At 42.4% G+C, this 14089-nt stretch overlaps 1 protein-coding gene across 1 annotated transcript; it reads right to left on the bottom strand.

Moving 5' to 3' along the window:
- Positions 1 to 264: 264 nt before the first annotated feature.
- On the bottom strand, positions 265 to 12431 carry LOC115540276 (uncharacterized). The gene is made up of 20 exons (XM_030351421.1): positions 12298 to 12431; positions 11702 to 12190; positions 11370 to 11473; positions 10806 to 10960; positions 10443 to 10611; positions 9677 to 9800; positions 9440 to 9549; positions 9049 to 9263; positions 8837 to 8945; positions 8548 to 8754; positions 8293 to 8338; positions 4718 to 5122; positions 4381 to 4484; positions 3894 to 4048; positions 3205 to 3373; positions 2217 to 2340; positions 1555 to 1664; positions 1115 to 1329; positions 843 to 951; positions 265 to 598 (listed from the first exon to the last, which is right to left on the bottom strand). Exons 2-20 carry the CDS (start codon positions 12083 to 12085, stop codon positions 343 to 345), a joined length of 3270 nt encoding a protein of 1089 aa, XP_030207281.1. The 5' UTR covers positions 12086 to 12190; positions 12298 to 12431; the 3' UTR covers positions 265 to 342.
- Positions 12432 to 14089: the final 1658 nt, after the last annotated feature.

Here is a 14089-nt window from a genome sequence, read left to right as displayed (position 1 = left end):
ACTTGACCTATCAGTCTGCTCGGCGCATTCTACTTGCTGTAGTTTGGTCTGGCTTTGCGAGACTAGCTCGGCGCTAACCCTAACCCTAACCGGGTTGACCGTAATTATAGTAATTAATTATAGTAATAACCATAACCTGCCGTGAAAATAGACTGATGCAGTATTTTTACGGCGCGCCGTACGAATAGCCTAATTGCTATTCTTACTGTCGCCGTACGAATAGCCACTATGTTACATTTTACATGTTAAAATAATTGGAGCTGGTTTCATGAACGAATACCAATAACAACTTTATTTTATTTTACATTCAATAATAAAACAATCTGTACATGAGGCTAATTCCTAGTTTGCCAAGCATTGCTTACTAGGGAGCAACAATTTCTCGCCACTACTGCGATTTTCGATGTCGTCAATGGTTTCTGGAAGGCACCGGTCACGTGTCTCTGGAAGCGTCCAGGCTACCACCGACCCGACGACGGCCAAGGAGCTGAAAATGACCTTGGGCAGGCTCTCCCACACGTCGTCCAGCATCAGGATTATTGGCGTGACGGCCACCGCAGTGCGAGAAATGGCCGAGTTGAAGCCCATACCGTTCTGCCTGCAAAGATGTAAGCGTATTTCCATTGGTGAGAACGAAGGCTTACTTCAGTGGGTAAAAAGAGTAACATCTCCATATAGAACTGACAATAATTCTTAATAATGGAAGCAACCTAGTTCTATATATTTAACTAGCTGAAAGTTATATTTTGCTTCATTTTTGTTTCATTTGCCCATTACTTCATATTGCATAATTGTATCTGTTGGTGGAATGTACATTTTATGGTAGACGGGCCTGTATATACCTTACTACTGTGGGGTACAGCTCTGAGGTATACAGCACAATGGTGGTAAATGATGCGGACGAAAAGCCCTTTCCCAGGACGGCTACCACCGTCCTGAGGGTTGCCATTTCTGAGAAGAAAAAAGGTTAATAGTTTCGAGAATTAGAAGGTTGGTCGGGGCAAATATTCCTATTTAGTAGGACATTTAACCAACTCATACTGGAACACAACTAGGCCTAGGTTGTGTATACATACAATTGGTTTAGAGTGTCTACAATCAGGTGAAACCATACCTCTTGGTATGAAAATATTGATTAGGATACAAATCCCAACGAAGGACAGTGACCCTCCCAACGTCTTTCGTCTGCCTATCTTATCCAGCAGGTAGTAAACGATGAATTTGGCAGGTATTTCAATAAGGGCAAAGGTCAATTGGGTCAAGTAGAGGTTGAGTCCAAAGCCACCGATATCAAAACTGATGCCGTAGAAGCAACAGGCCACAGAAAACCTAGAAAATCAAAAGATTAACATAACAGATCCGTCATAAAAGGAATAGGCTTAAACGATTAAACCACTGGAAAATGCACAGACAATAAAAAAAGATGATGCATTACAATAATAAGCATTTCATTTATATATCCGCTACTGCTTATTTGTCTTTGAGCGCCTGGAAAAGTGCTATATATATAAAATATTGAAATGATATTTGGGTAATCAGGATGAGAATGCAGACCACACAATGGCTGTCCGTAGGGCCAGAAGCCTTATCACGGGGGTCCGCACAAGGTCCAGATATGTGTAGACTCTGTCTTTTTTCTCATTCTTAATGACCAGAGACAGGGCCTAAACACAACACACATTCACATCCCTGTGTTAAGATCCAGTAGCCAGGCCAACAACACAGCACAACATGAGATATGTGAGATTTGAAAAAAGTCTTGTATGTGTCCTTCTAGGAGGTTCTACAACGCTTAACAATATTACGCCAATCAAGGTTTTGTTATGTAGCCTATGTAAACAAACTGCTAGAACCAAACATTCTGCACAGACAAAGCCTCCCATAAGTTAATTACGTTGCTTACAATGTGCAGAAGTACAACCGTTTTTTATAAAGATAAATGCTACAAAATAGCCTGCACATGAAGCCTTGTTAAGCTCTCTCCTAAGCAGGAAAAGTAGTATGCTTTTGCACAATGTTAGTACTGATGGTTTACTTCATCTGTGCATCATTTGGGGGCTCTAGCTAGTTTGTTTGGGGACATTGAATTTGTTTTAAGCGTTTTGGAACCTCCGGCCTTCTGCATGTCCTGAATATGTTTCTCTGGTGGCCAAGGAGTCACTGTGTGAGTGGATGATCAACAATGGCAGTGGCCCTGGTGTTTTTGAAACACTAACCTCGGGTGTTAGTGTCTCTGCAAATTCCTCGGTTTGATTCATCTTGGCACAAAGACGCAAACTCGTCTGAGCTTGCTCCAGCTTTCCATTGGCTATGAGCCATCTGGCCGACTCTGGAACCCACCTAATGGTGGAGGTCATAAATTACATCAAACCCAGATACACTCGGCAGCTCATATTCTGACCCGTCATCAATACCACCATTGACCTAAACATAAACCCTCTTTTTCTCTTCCTCTTGGGTTATAGCAGTCATGTATTTATGTTTTGAGTTATTTTATATGGCAAAGGAAGTATCGTATTCATCTTTCAGTGTCAATGAAACTGAAGTAGTAGGATGAGTACATACAGTATAGCACCATTGACCCACCCATGAAACTACCAGCTGTTAGTCAATGTAAGATTAGCTTGTCAGACCCTGGTGTGGATTCAGTGTTGAAGAGTACTTTGAGATTTGTCAACCTGGACCTTATTTCCCATCATTTTGGGTTCTAAGCTAATAATGTGGACAACAACGTTTGACGTTGGTCCAGTATTGAGCAAGCATTGTCAGACACTTATCTTAAGAATCTGAGCCTGTCGACGGCAAAAAACTGCACTTTTAGAGGACGTACATTGACATGCGCTTTTGCCCTATAGGGTCACCTTGCAGCCTTTTTCGTGGCTGAAATAGCTCAATACTGGACCAGTTAGTCTTTCAAGACAAAAATTATGGAAAAATAGGATCCAGGTTGTAAAGTCTTGAAATTATTATTTTTCGCCCATGACCCCAATTTCTGTTTGATAAATTGTTGTGTCCCAAACGCCAGCCACAATATTTTTTTTCTGTTCATCTGCCTCAATACACGCCAAAATGTATCATTGAATATCTATAGCATACATGTTAACAATCTCCTGCAAACCAATCTGCATATTAGGCGATCCCCCCGACCAGAACCCAAAGGCTGGGTGTCGTTAAGCTGTACAGCGGTACAGAATGGGGTCCTACCTCCAGGTGAAGATGGGTACGAGGAGGGGAGCGGTCACGCTGAAGGCCAGCAGTCGCCAGGATCTCACAAGGTAAGCGATGCCCGCGAAGCTAATGTTACCAAAGCTCCAAGCCAAGCTGTCGATGACTCCCACCATCTTCCTGTGCCGAATGTCCACCCACTCCACATCTGCAAAGGAACCCCCGTGTTTGAGGATCACCCCCACGTTAGCCATGGAGGTGCCTCCATGATGCATGTTTGATTGCAAAGAGACGATGATTTTTGAGATTGTCATGTCATTGAGGATAAATAATAATAGAAATCATGATTGTGATTATGACATTATTTGTTGATATAGACTGATGGTAATGTTAAAGGGCCGCTATTTTACCACTTGTTGTTATTTTGATACCACCAGTAGCCATTTGAAAGGATCTGTTAGTGGCCACCAAGTCCACTGTGTAGGCTGGTCTATCTAATCATACATCTGGGTCTATACACACTCCAACTTGAGATGTCACTTGAAATTACTTGTCATGGCTCATCACACCTGGTGGTAACAAAGCCGCACTAGGTAACCGTTGGTGGCAACAAAGCTAGCGCGTTGTGTTACCTACGGTTACACGACGCGCATGATCTGAAATGCGTTTCAACAGGAGCAACGGCGACATTGACTTGTGTGGTAGAGCATATAAAGTATCGTACTCACTCAGGACACTTGTGACGATAATGATGCCGGTGATGCTGAAGCCCGTGAAGAAGCGCATCACGGCAAACATCACGTAGTTTACGGAGAAGGCGCTCCCCATGCCGAACAGCGTGGCAAACACGTAGGACACCAGCAGCATGATCCTCCGCCCATACCTAAGGTAGAACCACAACGGTGTCTCGTATGGCAGCATCATCAACGATGCTACTCATCCATGATGAAGTACTGTTTAGAAGCGGCTTTTATCCAGACACTTTGTTACGGGTAGGTAGCGTTAAGGGCACGTTGCTCAAGGATGTTTTCACAGGGAGACTGTGGGTTTGAACCCAAGGGGCCAAAAGGATAGACCCTTTAATGACCTGCATGTTTGCAAGTACCACCTATAGCAGTTAATTAATGGATATGGTACAAGGGGTGGGAATTGTCATACGGCCTGATTGAAATGTGAACATTTGTCATCAGTGGAAAAAAAAAAAAAAAAAATTACCTGTCACTGAGACTTCCGAACCACATGGCGCCGCACATCACTCCAAGAAAAAATATTGTGCCGGTTTGTTTGTCTTTTCCTTTTTGATCACACACCAGGTCCCACTTTAAACACAAGCCCAAAAGAAGAACAAAAACACTGACTCAATAGCATTGGCTTTTTAAGGAAATCTTTACACAGGAATTTATCTTTGTGGCCTTTTCATGGAACTAAAGCTTGGGGGTCAAGGGTGCACAACACATTAGCATTGAGTGGGACCTAATAGTTGGTGCTAAAAATCCTTTTTACACTCCAAAAGAAGCCTATTGTTGGGTAGTTATAGGGAAACATGTCTCACCTGTGAGGCCAAAGTGGACTTGAAGGTGCTGTTGTCAAACACCCATCCGCCCTGGCAGGGCACCTTCTCTGCCTGAGTGTCATTGGAGTCTCCCAACAGCAGATGATACTGGGGTTCTTCGTACATCTGACAGGAGCTGAGCTTCCCATCATCCCTGAGGGGAACACCAACGGTGATCTGCTCCTCAGGCGTCAGGTTTCTAAACGCCCAGTCGTCCACATACAGAGCAGTGAGGTTACAATGGTGAGACGGCACCACCGCGATGAAGTTGTTCAGCATGAAGTGGCATGGCATTGAGAAGCGACTGATGAAGCTAATCGCTATAATCATCTTCTGGAATCTGCCAAATCCGTTAATATCGTCGAGGACATTCTCAAACTTCATTGTGAATCTTCTGAACCTACCCTAGCCTAACCCTAGCCTTCTGTTCTTGAAATGACCAAAAAATGGATGCTCTGCCCATTTAAATTACCCTTTTAGAACCAACCTTTCCTAAGGCTATAGAAAAGCAATCATTTCTTTCTTAACTCAGCCAACTGGGTTTGTGAAGTGAATATGTAACTGGTCATTGAGTTTCCATAGCTTATGTATTTAAAGCAGGAAATAGGAAATGGGACAATGATTCATTGTGTTCTAATTTATTTGAATACTGATCTTTTTTTTCCATTAGGACATGAGGATATGTCCTAATGGCCCAGCCATGCGTTCCTGAACAAGAATAATTACAAACTATTTAAGTCATTAACACTTAAACCCTGCTTTTACCACCTTCTTGGTTTTTTTGAGCAAATGTTGAAATGGGACAGATTGATTCACATCTAATTAAACGTAACCATTGATAAATAAATTGCAAAAACCGATGCAAAGCTAGCCCAATGCTTCCTGTTAAATCATTCAAAAATACATGGTTTTAACCATAACATTTCTAAAAGATGAACCTCAGGAATTGTGGTAAACAACTGCACGCATAATTTGTATCTGAGTCATGTTAACAAGATCCGTCCAAACCAGCGCTTGGACCAAACCTCACCAAACTACAGTAGAGGAACACTATGATGGAGACTCTAAGGAGGGACTATGAGAATGCAACATTTACACTGAATAGAGCTGCGTTTCGGCAAATGCTTAAGGGCCTTAATTAACCTGCAGCCGGACGCAGACCGGAATCCAATGAAAGCTCTCATCGTCATCTCTAAACATGATGGCTCACAAGAGTGAAGACATTTTTTACTTCTGATCGGTTGAAAGCTGCAGTACTCCCGATGTCTTGTTGAAGTTCCTCTCTGTGTGCTCCAAACTAGACACTGAGTTTCATATAAAGGCACGGCAAAAGCTGTGTGTAGGCGCCAATGAAAAGTGTACCAATAAACCGAGCAATGTAAGCAGTTTCCATCCAAAAATAGACTATGTTTAAAGATGAAAAAGAAATGCTAAGATAAATATATTATTTTGCTTTACTTCGAACTAGATACGGCCAAATTGAAGAGAGCAGGAGCACCCCTCTGGTTGCCTGGAGTTTGTTCTGAACGACATCAACTTGTCGCCCTTATTTTGAAATCAATTACTGCTTGGACCAGGCCCCCCGATCCCCCCCGAGACTGGTTTATAGAGTAACACAAACTAAATGAATATCTGGACAGTCTCACCAAGAAAAACAGATATGGACGGAGCGCTGAACCCAAAACAACGAAAGGGGGGCAAAGGAAGGGAGTCAATGAAATGATTCAGCAGAACGTGATGGGTCATGCTAGGGATAACTAGAGGGTTTTTGTCTGCAGATTCAATCTTTTATTCTTCCAGAATCATCTAACTTCACTACAAACTTTGAAACCTCACCGTCAACCCTGATGCAGCAAAACCCCAAACTAGAATAACCTAATAGATATAGCCAGTCCAAGGGGGTGTCTAACTGAGTACTGGGCATGATTTAAATATTGTAGACTCACTCGTTTAGAGCTTGTTTTATTTTAGACGGGCCAATGCTTGGTCGAAGTTGAAAGATTGTTAATAATCAACCATTAAAGTTCCGGCATGTAAATGTGTAGTGAGGGGAAGGATTACATATTTTGCACATTCACTTTACCACGGCTGAGCTAATACTGAGGGCAGAGGGTTCTGTGCAGTGGTAACGAGTGTCGGAAGATGAAATGATATTTCATTTTTTACAAGGGCATGATTGTAATTTATTCTACTATATATTATATTATTTTCACTGTAGTACCTGGGATATCGCTTGAGCTAGATCTTGCTCTCAAAATGTGTATTTGAATTCAAACCTATTTGAATAGTCAATTAAAGTAAGTACATGTTAGCCAGATTAGATTGGTTCATTTTGATTCATATCTTTATTCACAGCATTGTTATTTACAGCATCACATTAACATTAGAACAAATTAAACTTAAAGGGCTTGGGGGGGGGGGGGCTCAGTAGGTGTACGTGTGGGGCGGTCAGTAAAGCGAGAAGAAAGAAGTGCTCATGACACCTTCTGGTGAATTTAGTGACTTTTGGAGCTATTGCTCCATTATTTTATTGGAAAAGAGTTGGCAACACTTCAGACCACACCACTACAACATGGTTATCTAGCAGTGGTTACCCACCTTTGACTTTAAGTGTGCCACTTAATTGTCGTCAAGGCCTTTTGCAGACCACCTCAAATGCAAATAGTAAAATAAAAATATAAAAATATATTCAGTGGCTGAGCAGTGCCAGCGCCCCCTTTCATATGCAATTATTACCGCAAGAAGGCCATGGCCAGTGGGAAACAGTGGGGAAAAAAACTGACGCTGCTTATGCTCTGGGTGTGTTTATTGAACACAAATGAACCTAAAACATCAATGGAAAACATTATGAAATGCAAAAAAAGACACTAGTCAAAAAATAACAAGCCATAATACCACAATATTTATAATATATATTTATTTTCAATTATGTTTCTAAATTTTACTATTTCAAGAATAAAATCACACGTTTCACCTTCAGTTTGAAGAACACTGATCTACAGTACTTCCAAAATGGAGTTTAAAGTTGACAGCTTATAACACCAGCTGTGAGTGTGATTAGCTATTACAAGGCGTTTTGAAAATCTGCCTCTTCTGACATCCCAAGTGGGCGTGTCCACATAGATGTATAACAGATAGATGAGCGTAATTTGCAACATTCCACTGGGTAGGCTGCTAGACTGATCTATCCTGCACACATCTAGGTGGACACGCCCACTTGTGATGTAAGAAGAGGCTGACTTTCTAAACAGCTTGTAATGGCAAATCACACTCACACCTGGTGGTATAATATGTCACCTTTAATATCTGACTTTGAGATATATAGTAATATACCTTTTGACATATTAATGACAAGATATTTAGTAGGTTTGTAGTGGCTACATCCCTCTGAGATATTGTATGGTTATTTTACATCTTAGATCCTTGCCTTCAATTTGAGATTGTTTGCACACAACATAATTATAGGCAAAGTAGTCTTCAGCTGCATCACAATGCTTTGATTGGGATTGTATTGAGTCACATAGTGGGAATGGTGGATGACCGTTTGGCAAAAGTTGGAAACCTTCCCAGTGTCAAATCACAGTTGGACTGACATCTTTGAATTGAATAACTTTTGTGGATCTGTGAAAAGATATAACAGAAACAACTATAACCCTGACCACTTGTAATTCAGAGCTATAACGTTAAAACAAAAAATATAAAAGTATAAAAAAGTATAAAAGGATATTGCAATAATATGTAATATAAAAAATATCTTATTTCAAAATACAAAGTGGGAAAAGTAAAATATTCTGCAGTGTCTCATTGCTGTCTTTGCTGGCTGAGCTGACCTTGGTTCCTCCACATCTTCGATGAACTCTGGCATGCGGGTGTTTTGTGTTTCTGGGAGCTTCGACGCCACCAAGCCGGCCACCACCGCCACGGCACCGTAAATGACTTGAGGGAGGAGACGCCACACGTCGTCCAACAGGATGATGAGGGGGGCGATGGATACGCCCAGGCGGGCCACAAACGACGTGTAGCCTATGCCGTTCTGCCTGAAAAGCAGGCGCGTCTCATCAGCCAATCCGCTCGCTGAAATGGCGACAAAAGAGCTGGTGACCGGTTTTGTTGACTTACCGTACAACTGTGGGGTAGAACTCGGCTGTGAAGAGGAACATGATTGTAAACGCGGCTTCCGCCAGGCCTTTCCCGCAGACGGCAACAACAGTGCGAATAATCCATAGATCTGTGTAGAAGACATTATTAGATTATAGACTTATTTTTAAACACACAGGCCATCTTCCATTGTTGAGTAATGTATTTTGTGACTAGTATATCTAATGTTTTACCATTTGGAACGAATATATTGATGAAAATACAGACTCCGGTTAGAATTATGGCAGCCATCTGACAGGGCCGCCTGCCCACAACGTTCAGGGAGAAGTAGACGATCAGCTTCCCTGGGAGTTCGGTGCAGGAGAAGACTAACTGTGTCAGGTGCGGGTTCAGACCAAACCCGGTCACATTCAAACTGATTCCATAATATGTGAATGCAACGCCAAACCTGAAAGTAAATGAAAATAATGGAGAATTAATTTGTATTGATGCCGGCTTTCTCACTGAATATAAAAATAAAGTGGGTACATTTTTTTCAATATTTAATTTGAGTCTTGACGCATGTCTAGATGTATGTATCACCCTTGAACCTCAACATTCAAGCCCAGTGTGTTGGGACCATACCATAGTACACCGGAGCAGATAACCAGTTTTCTCATATTGGGCGTTTTCACAAGATCCAATATCGTATACTTTTTCATTTCATTCTCAATCCCTGCAGACTCCAACAGAGACTGTGAATAAGTGAACAGAAATCCATTGTAATGCTGGCCAAAACCACTGAAAGAACATCAGGGTACAGAGTACAGAAATTGCAGAGTTTATGATCAATGAAATAGGTGGAATCTAATCTAACATTACCTTCGGTGTGACATCAGCTACACAATTAACTCTGTTGTTTATCTTGGCGCATTTCATAATGTAGTAGTGGGCCTCTTCTGCCCTTCCATTGGCCAGAAGCCATCTTGCAGACTCTGGAATCCACCTGTCGCAACAAGCCACATGTCATTCAGCCACACAAACTATAATCACACTATTTACTATTTAATCATTTAGCCAAAGCTTTAATTCAAATAACCTCTCACCTTAGGGTTCAAAACCAGTTTCCTGGAAGTGAAAACACCCCAACAACTACATGATCCGAATATTGTAGTAACATTTTCACTAATATGTTGATCAGAAGAGGACCAATCTTGTTGGGATAGCAGTATAGACAGTATAGCATACCCCTATAGTAGTCCAGGATACAGAACTAAGGAACACGTGGATAAATACTCCTTATCATTAGGTGAGGTGGCTCAAGCCACTTGTTCCCTCACGCTCTCTTTTGCTCTCTTGTGATCGGTCAAGAATCTACACAGCTCATGGATACTGTAGTAGGTAATCATATCAATCAATATTAAATGAATAGTAATTAAAGTAAAGCATTCATTTGTGTAACAGTAATCAAATAAACTCTTCCCTCGTCAATGATCATGAACCTACGGGACTCGGTTTTACCGTGTGGGGGATAACTTTGGGTCAATAGGATTGGAACAACATGGCCATAAAGCATAAACCAGGTCTATGCTTTATGTCATTCCCAAAAAATGGGATGGCGTGAATTCTATTATTAAAAGCAACTCACCACCAGGTGATTACTGACAGGATGAGAGGGGAGGTCACAGCCACAATGAGGACCCTCCACTCGTTGATAAAGTATGCAACTCCACACAGAATCATGCTGCCTATCGTCCAATCAATGCTACCGATCACCCCCGCGAACGTCCTGTTCTCCACGCCACACCATTCCACATCTGCAGAAGGAGAAGAAACACAGCAGCCCGGTCAACAGAACCATGCATTGGAGAAACCATGGATCAAATATGGATATCCATGTTTCATCCCTTGTAGAAATGAAAAAAGAGGGACATAATTGTACACTGTAATACTTACCAATGAATCATTGATAACTGAAGAGTTTTTATGGAGATCCGAAAGCAACACTCACTCAGAACAACAGATATGATGCTGATCCCGGCTATGGCCACTCCTGTGAGGAATCTCATGATGACGAACATCAAGTAAGTCCTGGAGAACGAGCTTACCATCGCAAAAAACATGGTGGCCAGGTAGGACACCAGCAGCATCCTCCTGCGGCCAAATCTGATCCACACCACTCCGTGAAAATCACATTCATCTAAACCACATGTAGTGTATATAATGGGCTTACAAATGTCAGTTGGTGACTGAGCATTTATTAATTACTGGATTAAAGTACACTCTTACAATTTTATTAATTTGTAAGTAAGGTTATTAATGTGTTTAAATCATTCATAACATTTGCCGTGAGGAAATAATCAATGGGACAAAGCAATAAAGCATACATAAGAAACACTTACTAATCATGATTGAAACCATTTGCATAGAGGACCACATAAATTAAGTTAAAACACACCCATACACATACACTACTTTGTACATTCTACACAGGACTCACAGGTCATCTCATAAACAGCATATGTGGCCCCCAAGTTTGGAGCTGTGAAAACAGAGCCTGAGTCTGAGTGGTTACCGGTCGCTGAGGAAGCCGAAGGTGGGGGCCCCAAACATCACTCCGATGAAGAATATGGTGGCGGTGGCTTTGTCCAGACCCTTCCTGCTGCACACCAGATCCCACTGAGGAGACCCAGTGAATACAACACAGAGTTACCTGAATCACACGCTGACCTTTTTATTACTTTAGCATCATGTTGGGAAGACCACCTTGTTAAGTATAGATGTATTTAAAAATTTAAAGTGCATACATCCTTAGGACGGCCTAACTAGTAACCCTGGCGTTCAGACACTAACACACACACACACACACACACACACACACACACACACACACACACACACACTGACCTCGGTGACCAGGGTGGTCTGGAAGGTGCTGTTGTCGTACACCCATCCACTCGGGCATGGAACGGTGGGGATGTGGTCGGTAACGTTGGAGGGGGACAGTAGCAGCTGGTACTGCGGTTCTGAATACATGCCACAGGTCTCCAGCTTCCCGTCCCCCCTCACGGGCACCCCAACCGCCAGCCTCTGTTCCTGGGTCAGGTTCCCTAAGAGCCCGCCGTCCTCCAGGGAGCTGAGGTCACAGTGGTGGGTCGGAACCACAGCGATGAAGTTGTTCATGAGGAAGTGACAGGGCAAGGTGATCCGCGATATCCCCTGGACCAACATCAGAGCGATTTGAAATTTCCCAAATCCATTGATTTTCGAGAGTACTTTGTCGAACTTCATGTTCTCACAGCTCCAGGTGGCGGTGGTTGTTATTGAGCTCTTAGCAGGGACTGAGGACTATGTACTGTTCACCACTACAGTGTTGGACCTGTAGCCACGGATTAGCTGTATAGACGCAAGTTTAATAGGATCATCAAGACACACATTCACTCAACTTGTCAAGTTAACCATTAAGGGTTATCTGGTCATAACCATCACACCAACACACTAACCTCGATCCAATAGTAGTAGCTCTTGGTAGGCTGTAAGAAGAGACTGTGATCCATACAGTCTCAGCAGATGGTGTCCCAAAATAACCCAAAATATTTTAGGTTGTTATATAGTTGTTAATGTATGGCTGCATGGTTAGGGTACAATCGCTTAGTTACACTGTCTTTTATATACTGCCTCTCCTCCATCTGCAAACCAGGGTTCTGGGTCCAATCCCATCTAATCATTGACTGTCCTCCGGAGTTCACTGTTCACAGCTCCTTTTAATAGTATTCTTCCATTCCAACGTGAGAGTGACAACAAACACATATTGGAGGACCTGCTTTACACACTTTTACAAAAGTGCGATTTAAACTCATCACTGTGGAACCACACTGGTTCAACCATGTTCCCCACAACCACGACTATATCAAAATAACTGTGAAGGAAGGACTTAAGAAAAGGGACTTGACCATAGTGTGTACAACATGAGCAGGCTACACAGTCTACTGTGTTTATGATGTACCAGTGTGCGTCCGGATAGTGTAGAATCTGCGTTACACTGGAGTCGAACGGTTCTGGCCTCTTGCTCTATGCATCCTTGAGCAAGATGTCTCTCCATGCTCCCTTTTATAAAATGTACTGTCAGACTGGATCAAACTGTATTCTATTATCTTAGTACGCCTGGTATGCATACTAAGCATACTAAGATTAACAACCATTATGGTTGGTTATTTATAAAACTAGGAACACAATGCATATGCTTAGTATGATGCATTCTAGGCATATTTTGCCTCTGCGACTTTCCAAGGGAGATCAGTGGGGGTTGGGCGGTCATTTTATCAGGGTGGCCGTGGCCCCCCTCTGGCCACCCCTTTGGGACACAGGTACAGTGTCGTGGAAATGATCCAATAGAGTGAACCGGTTTGTTCACTTTATTTGATTTTTTTCACTACATGTCCCTTTTCTATCGTCTTGTGACAAGTCAATAGTTAACAGGCTGTGAGGATGTACTTCACTGGCCTTCTAGAAATACTTCAGTGGTTAACTTCTGAGAAAGATGTGTCCAGTGTGTTCATATACTCTTGTGATTCTAAAGCAATTATTTTGCTAAAGATGAACTACTCCATCAATATAATAAGACATAACGGGAATACTTCCATTACAAGCGACCAATTAACAGAAATGGCAAATGCAGAAGCCCTTGTTTTGGGCTCTTCCATACATGAGCGACCCCGGCCCTTACAAGGAGCAGTGGGGCCCCTCTCAAACTGAGCCCAGCGGTTCCACCCGGAATGAGGGTCCCTTCATTAGATGGGGCGTTACGTGGCGCTGGAGGTACCAGAAACAGACCGAACCAGAGCAGCGCAGGTCCTCAGACATTGGCAGGACCAGGTACCGGATCGGTTGGGAAACCAAAGACTTGTGTTCACTGCACGTCGACACTTCCATGAAGGTAAGATGGATGCCGTGTGTCTACCCACTTTTAAAACTTTACGCCTAGAATCAGAGGGACTTTTTCGGACGAGTTTGTAGCTGCATCGTATTGGGTGAACATAAACAATGTTCCCTCTTGAACCCTGCGGTGGGACATTGAGACCTCGGTATACTAGGCACTGCTTGTTAATATAGGTAGTCAGTTCATTGAATATAATTCAACTAATACTGTACTAGCAGAATCTGCACCAGATTTTTGTACTGATTGATTTTTTTGTGCTTTGTGATGATATATCGATATTTTTTCATGTGAGGAACGTCAATAGGTCTACTAAGATGGAAGATACGCTATGCTGAAAGTAAAGTCAATTTACTTGA

This window comes from Gadus morhua, chromosome 3 (genome assembly GCF_902167405.1).
Source record: "Gadus morhua chromosome 3, gadMor3.0, whole genome shotgun sequence".
Lineage (NCBI taxonomy): Eukaryota > Metazoa > Chordata > Actinopteri > Gadiformes > Gadidae > Gadus > Gadus morhua.
This window is presented reverse-complemented; position numbering and strand designations above follow the sequence as displayed.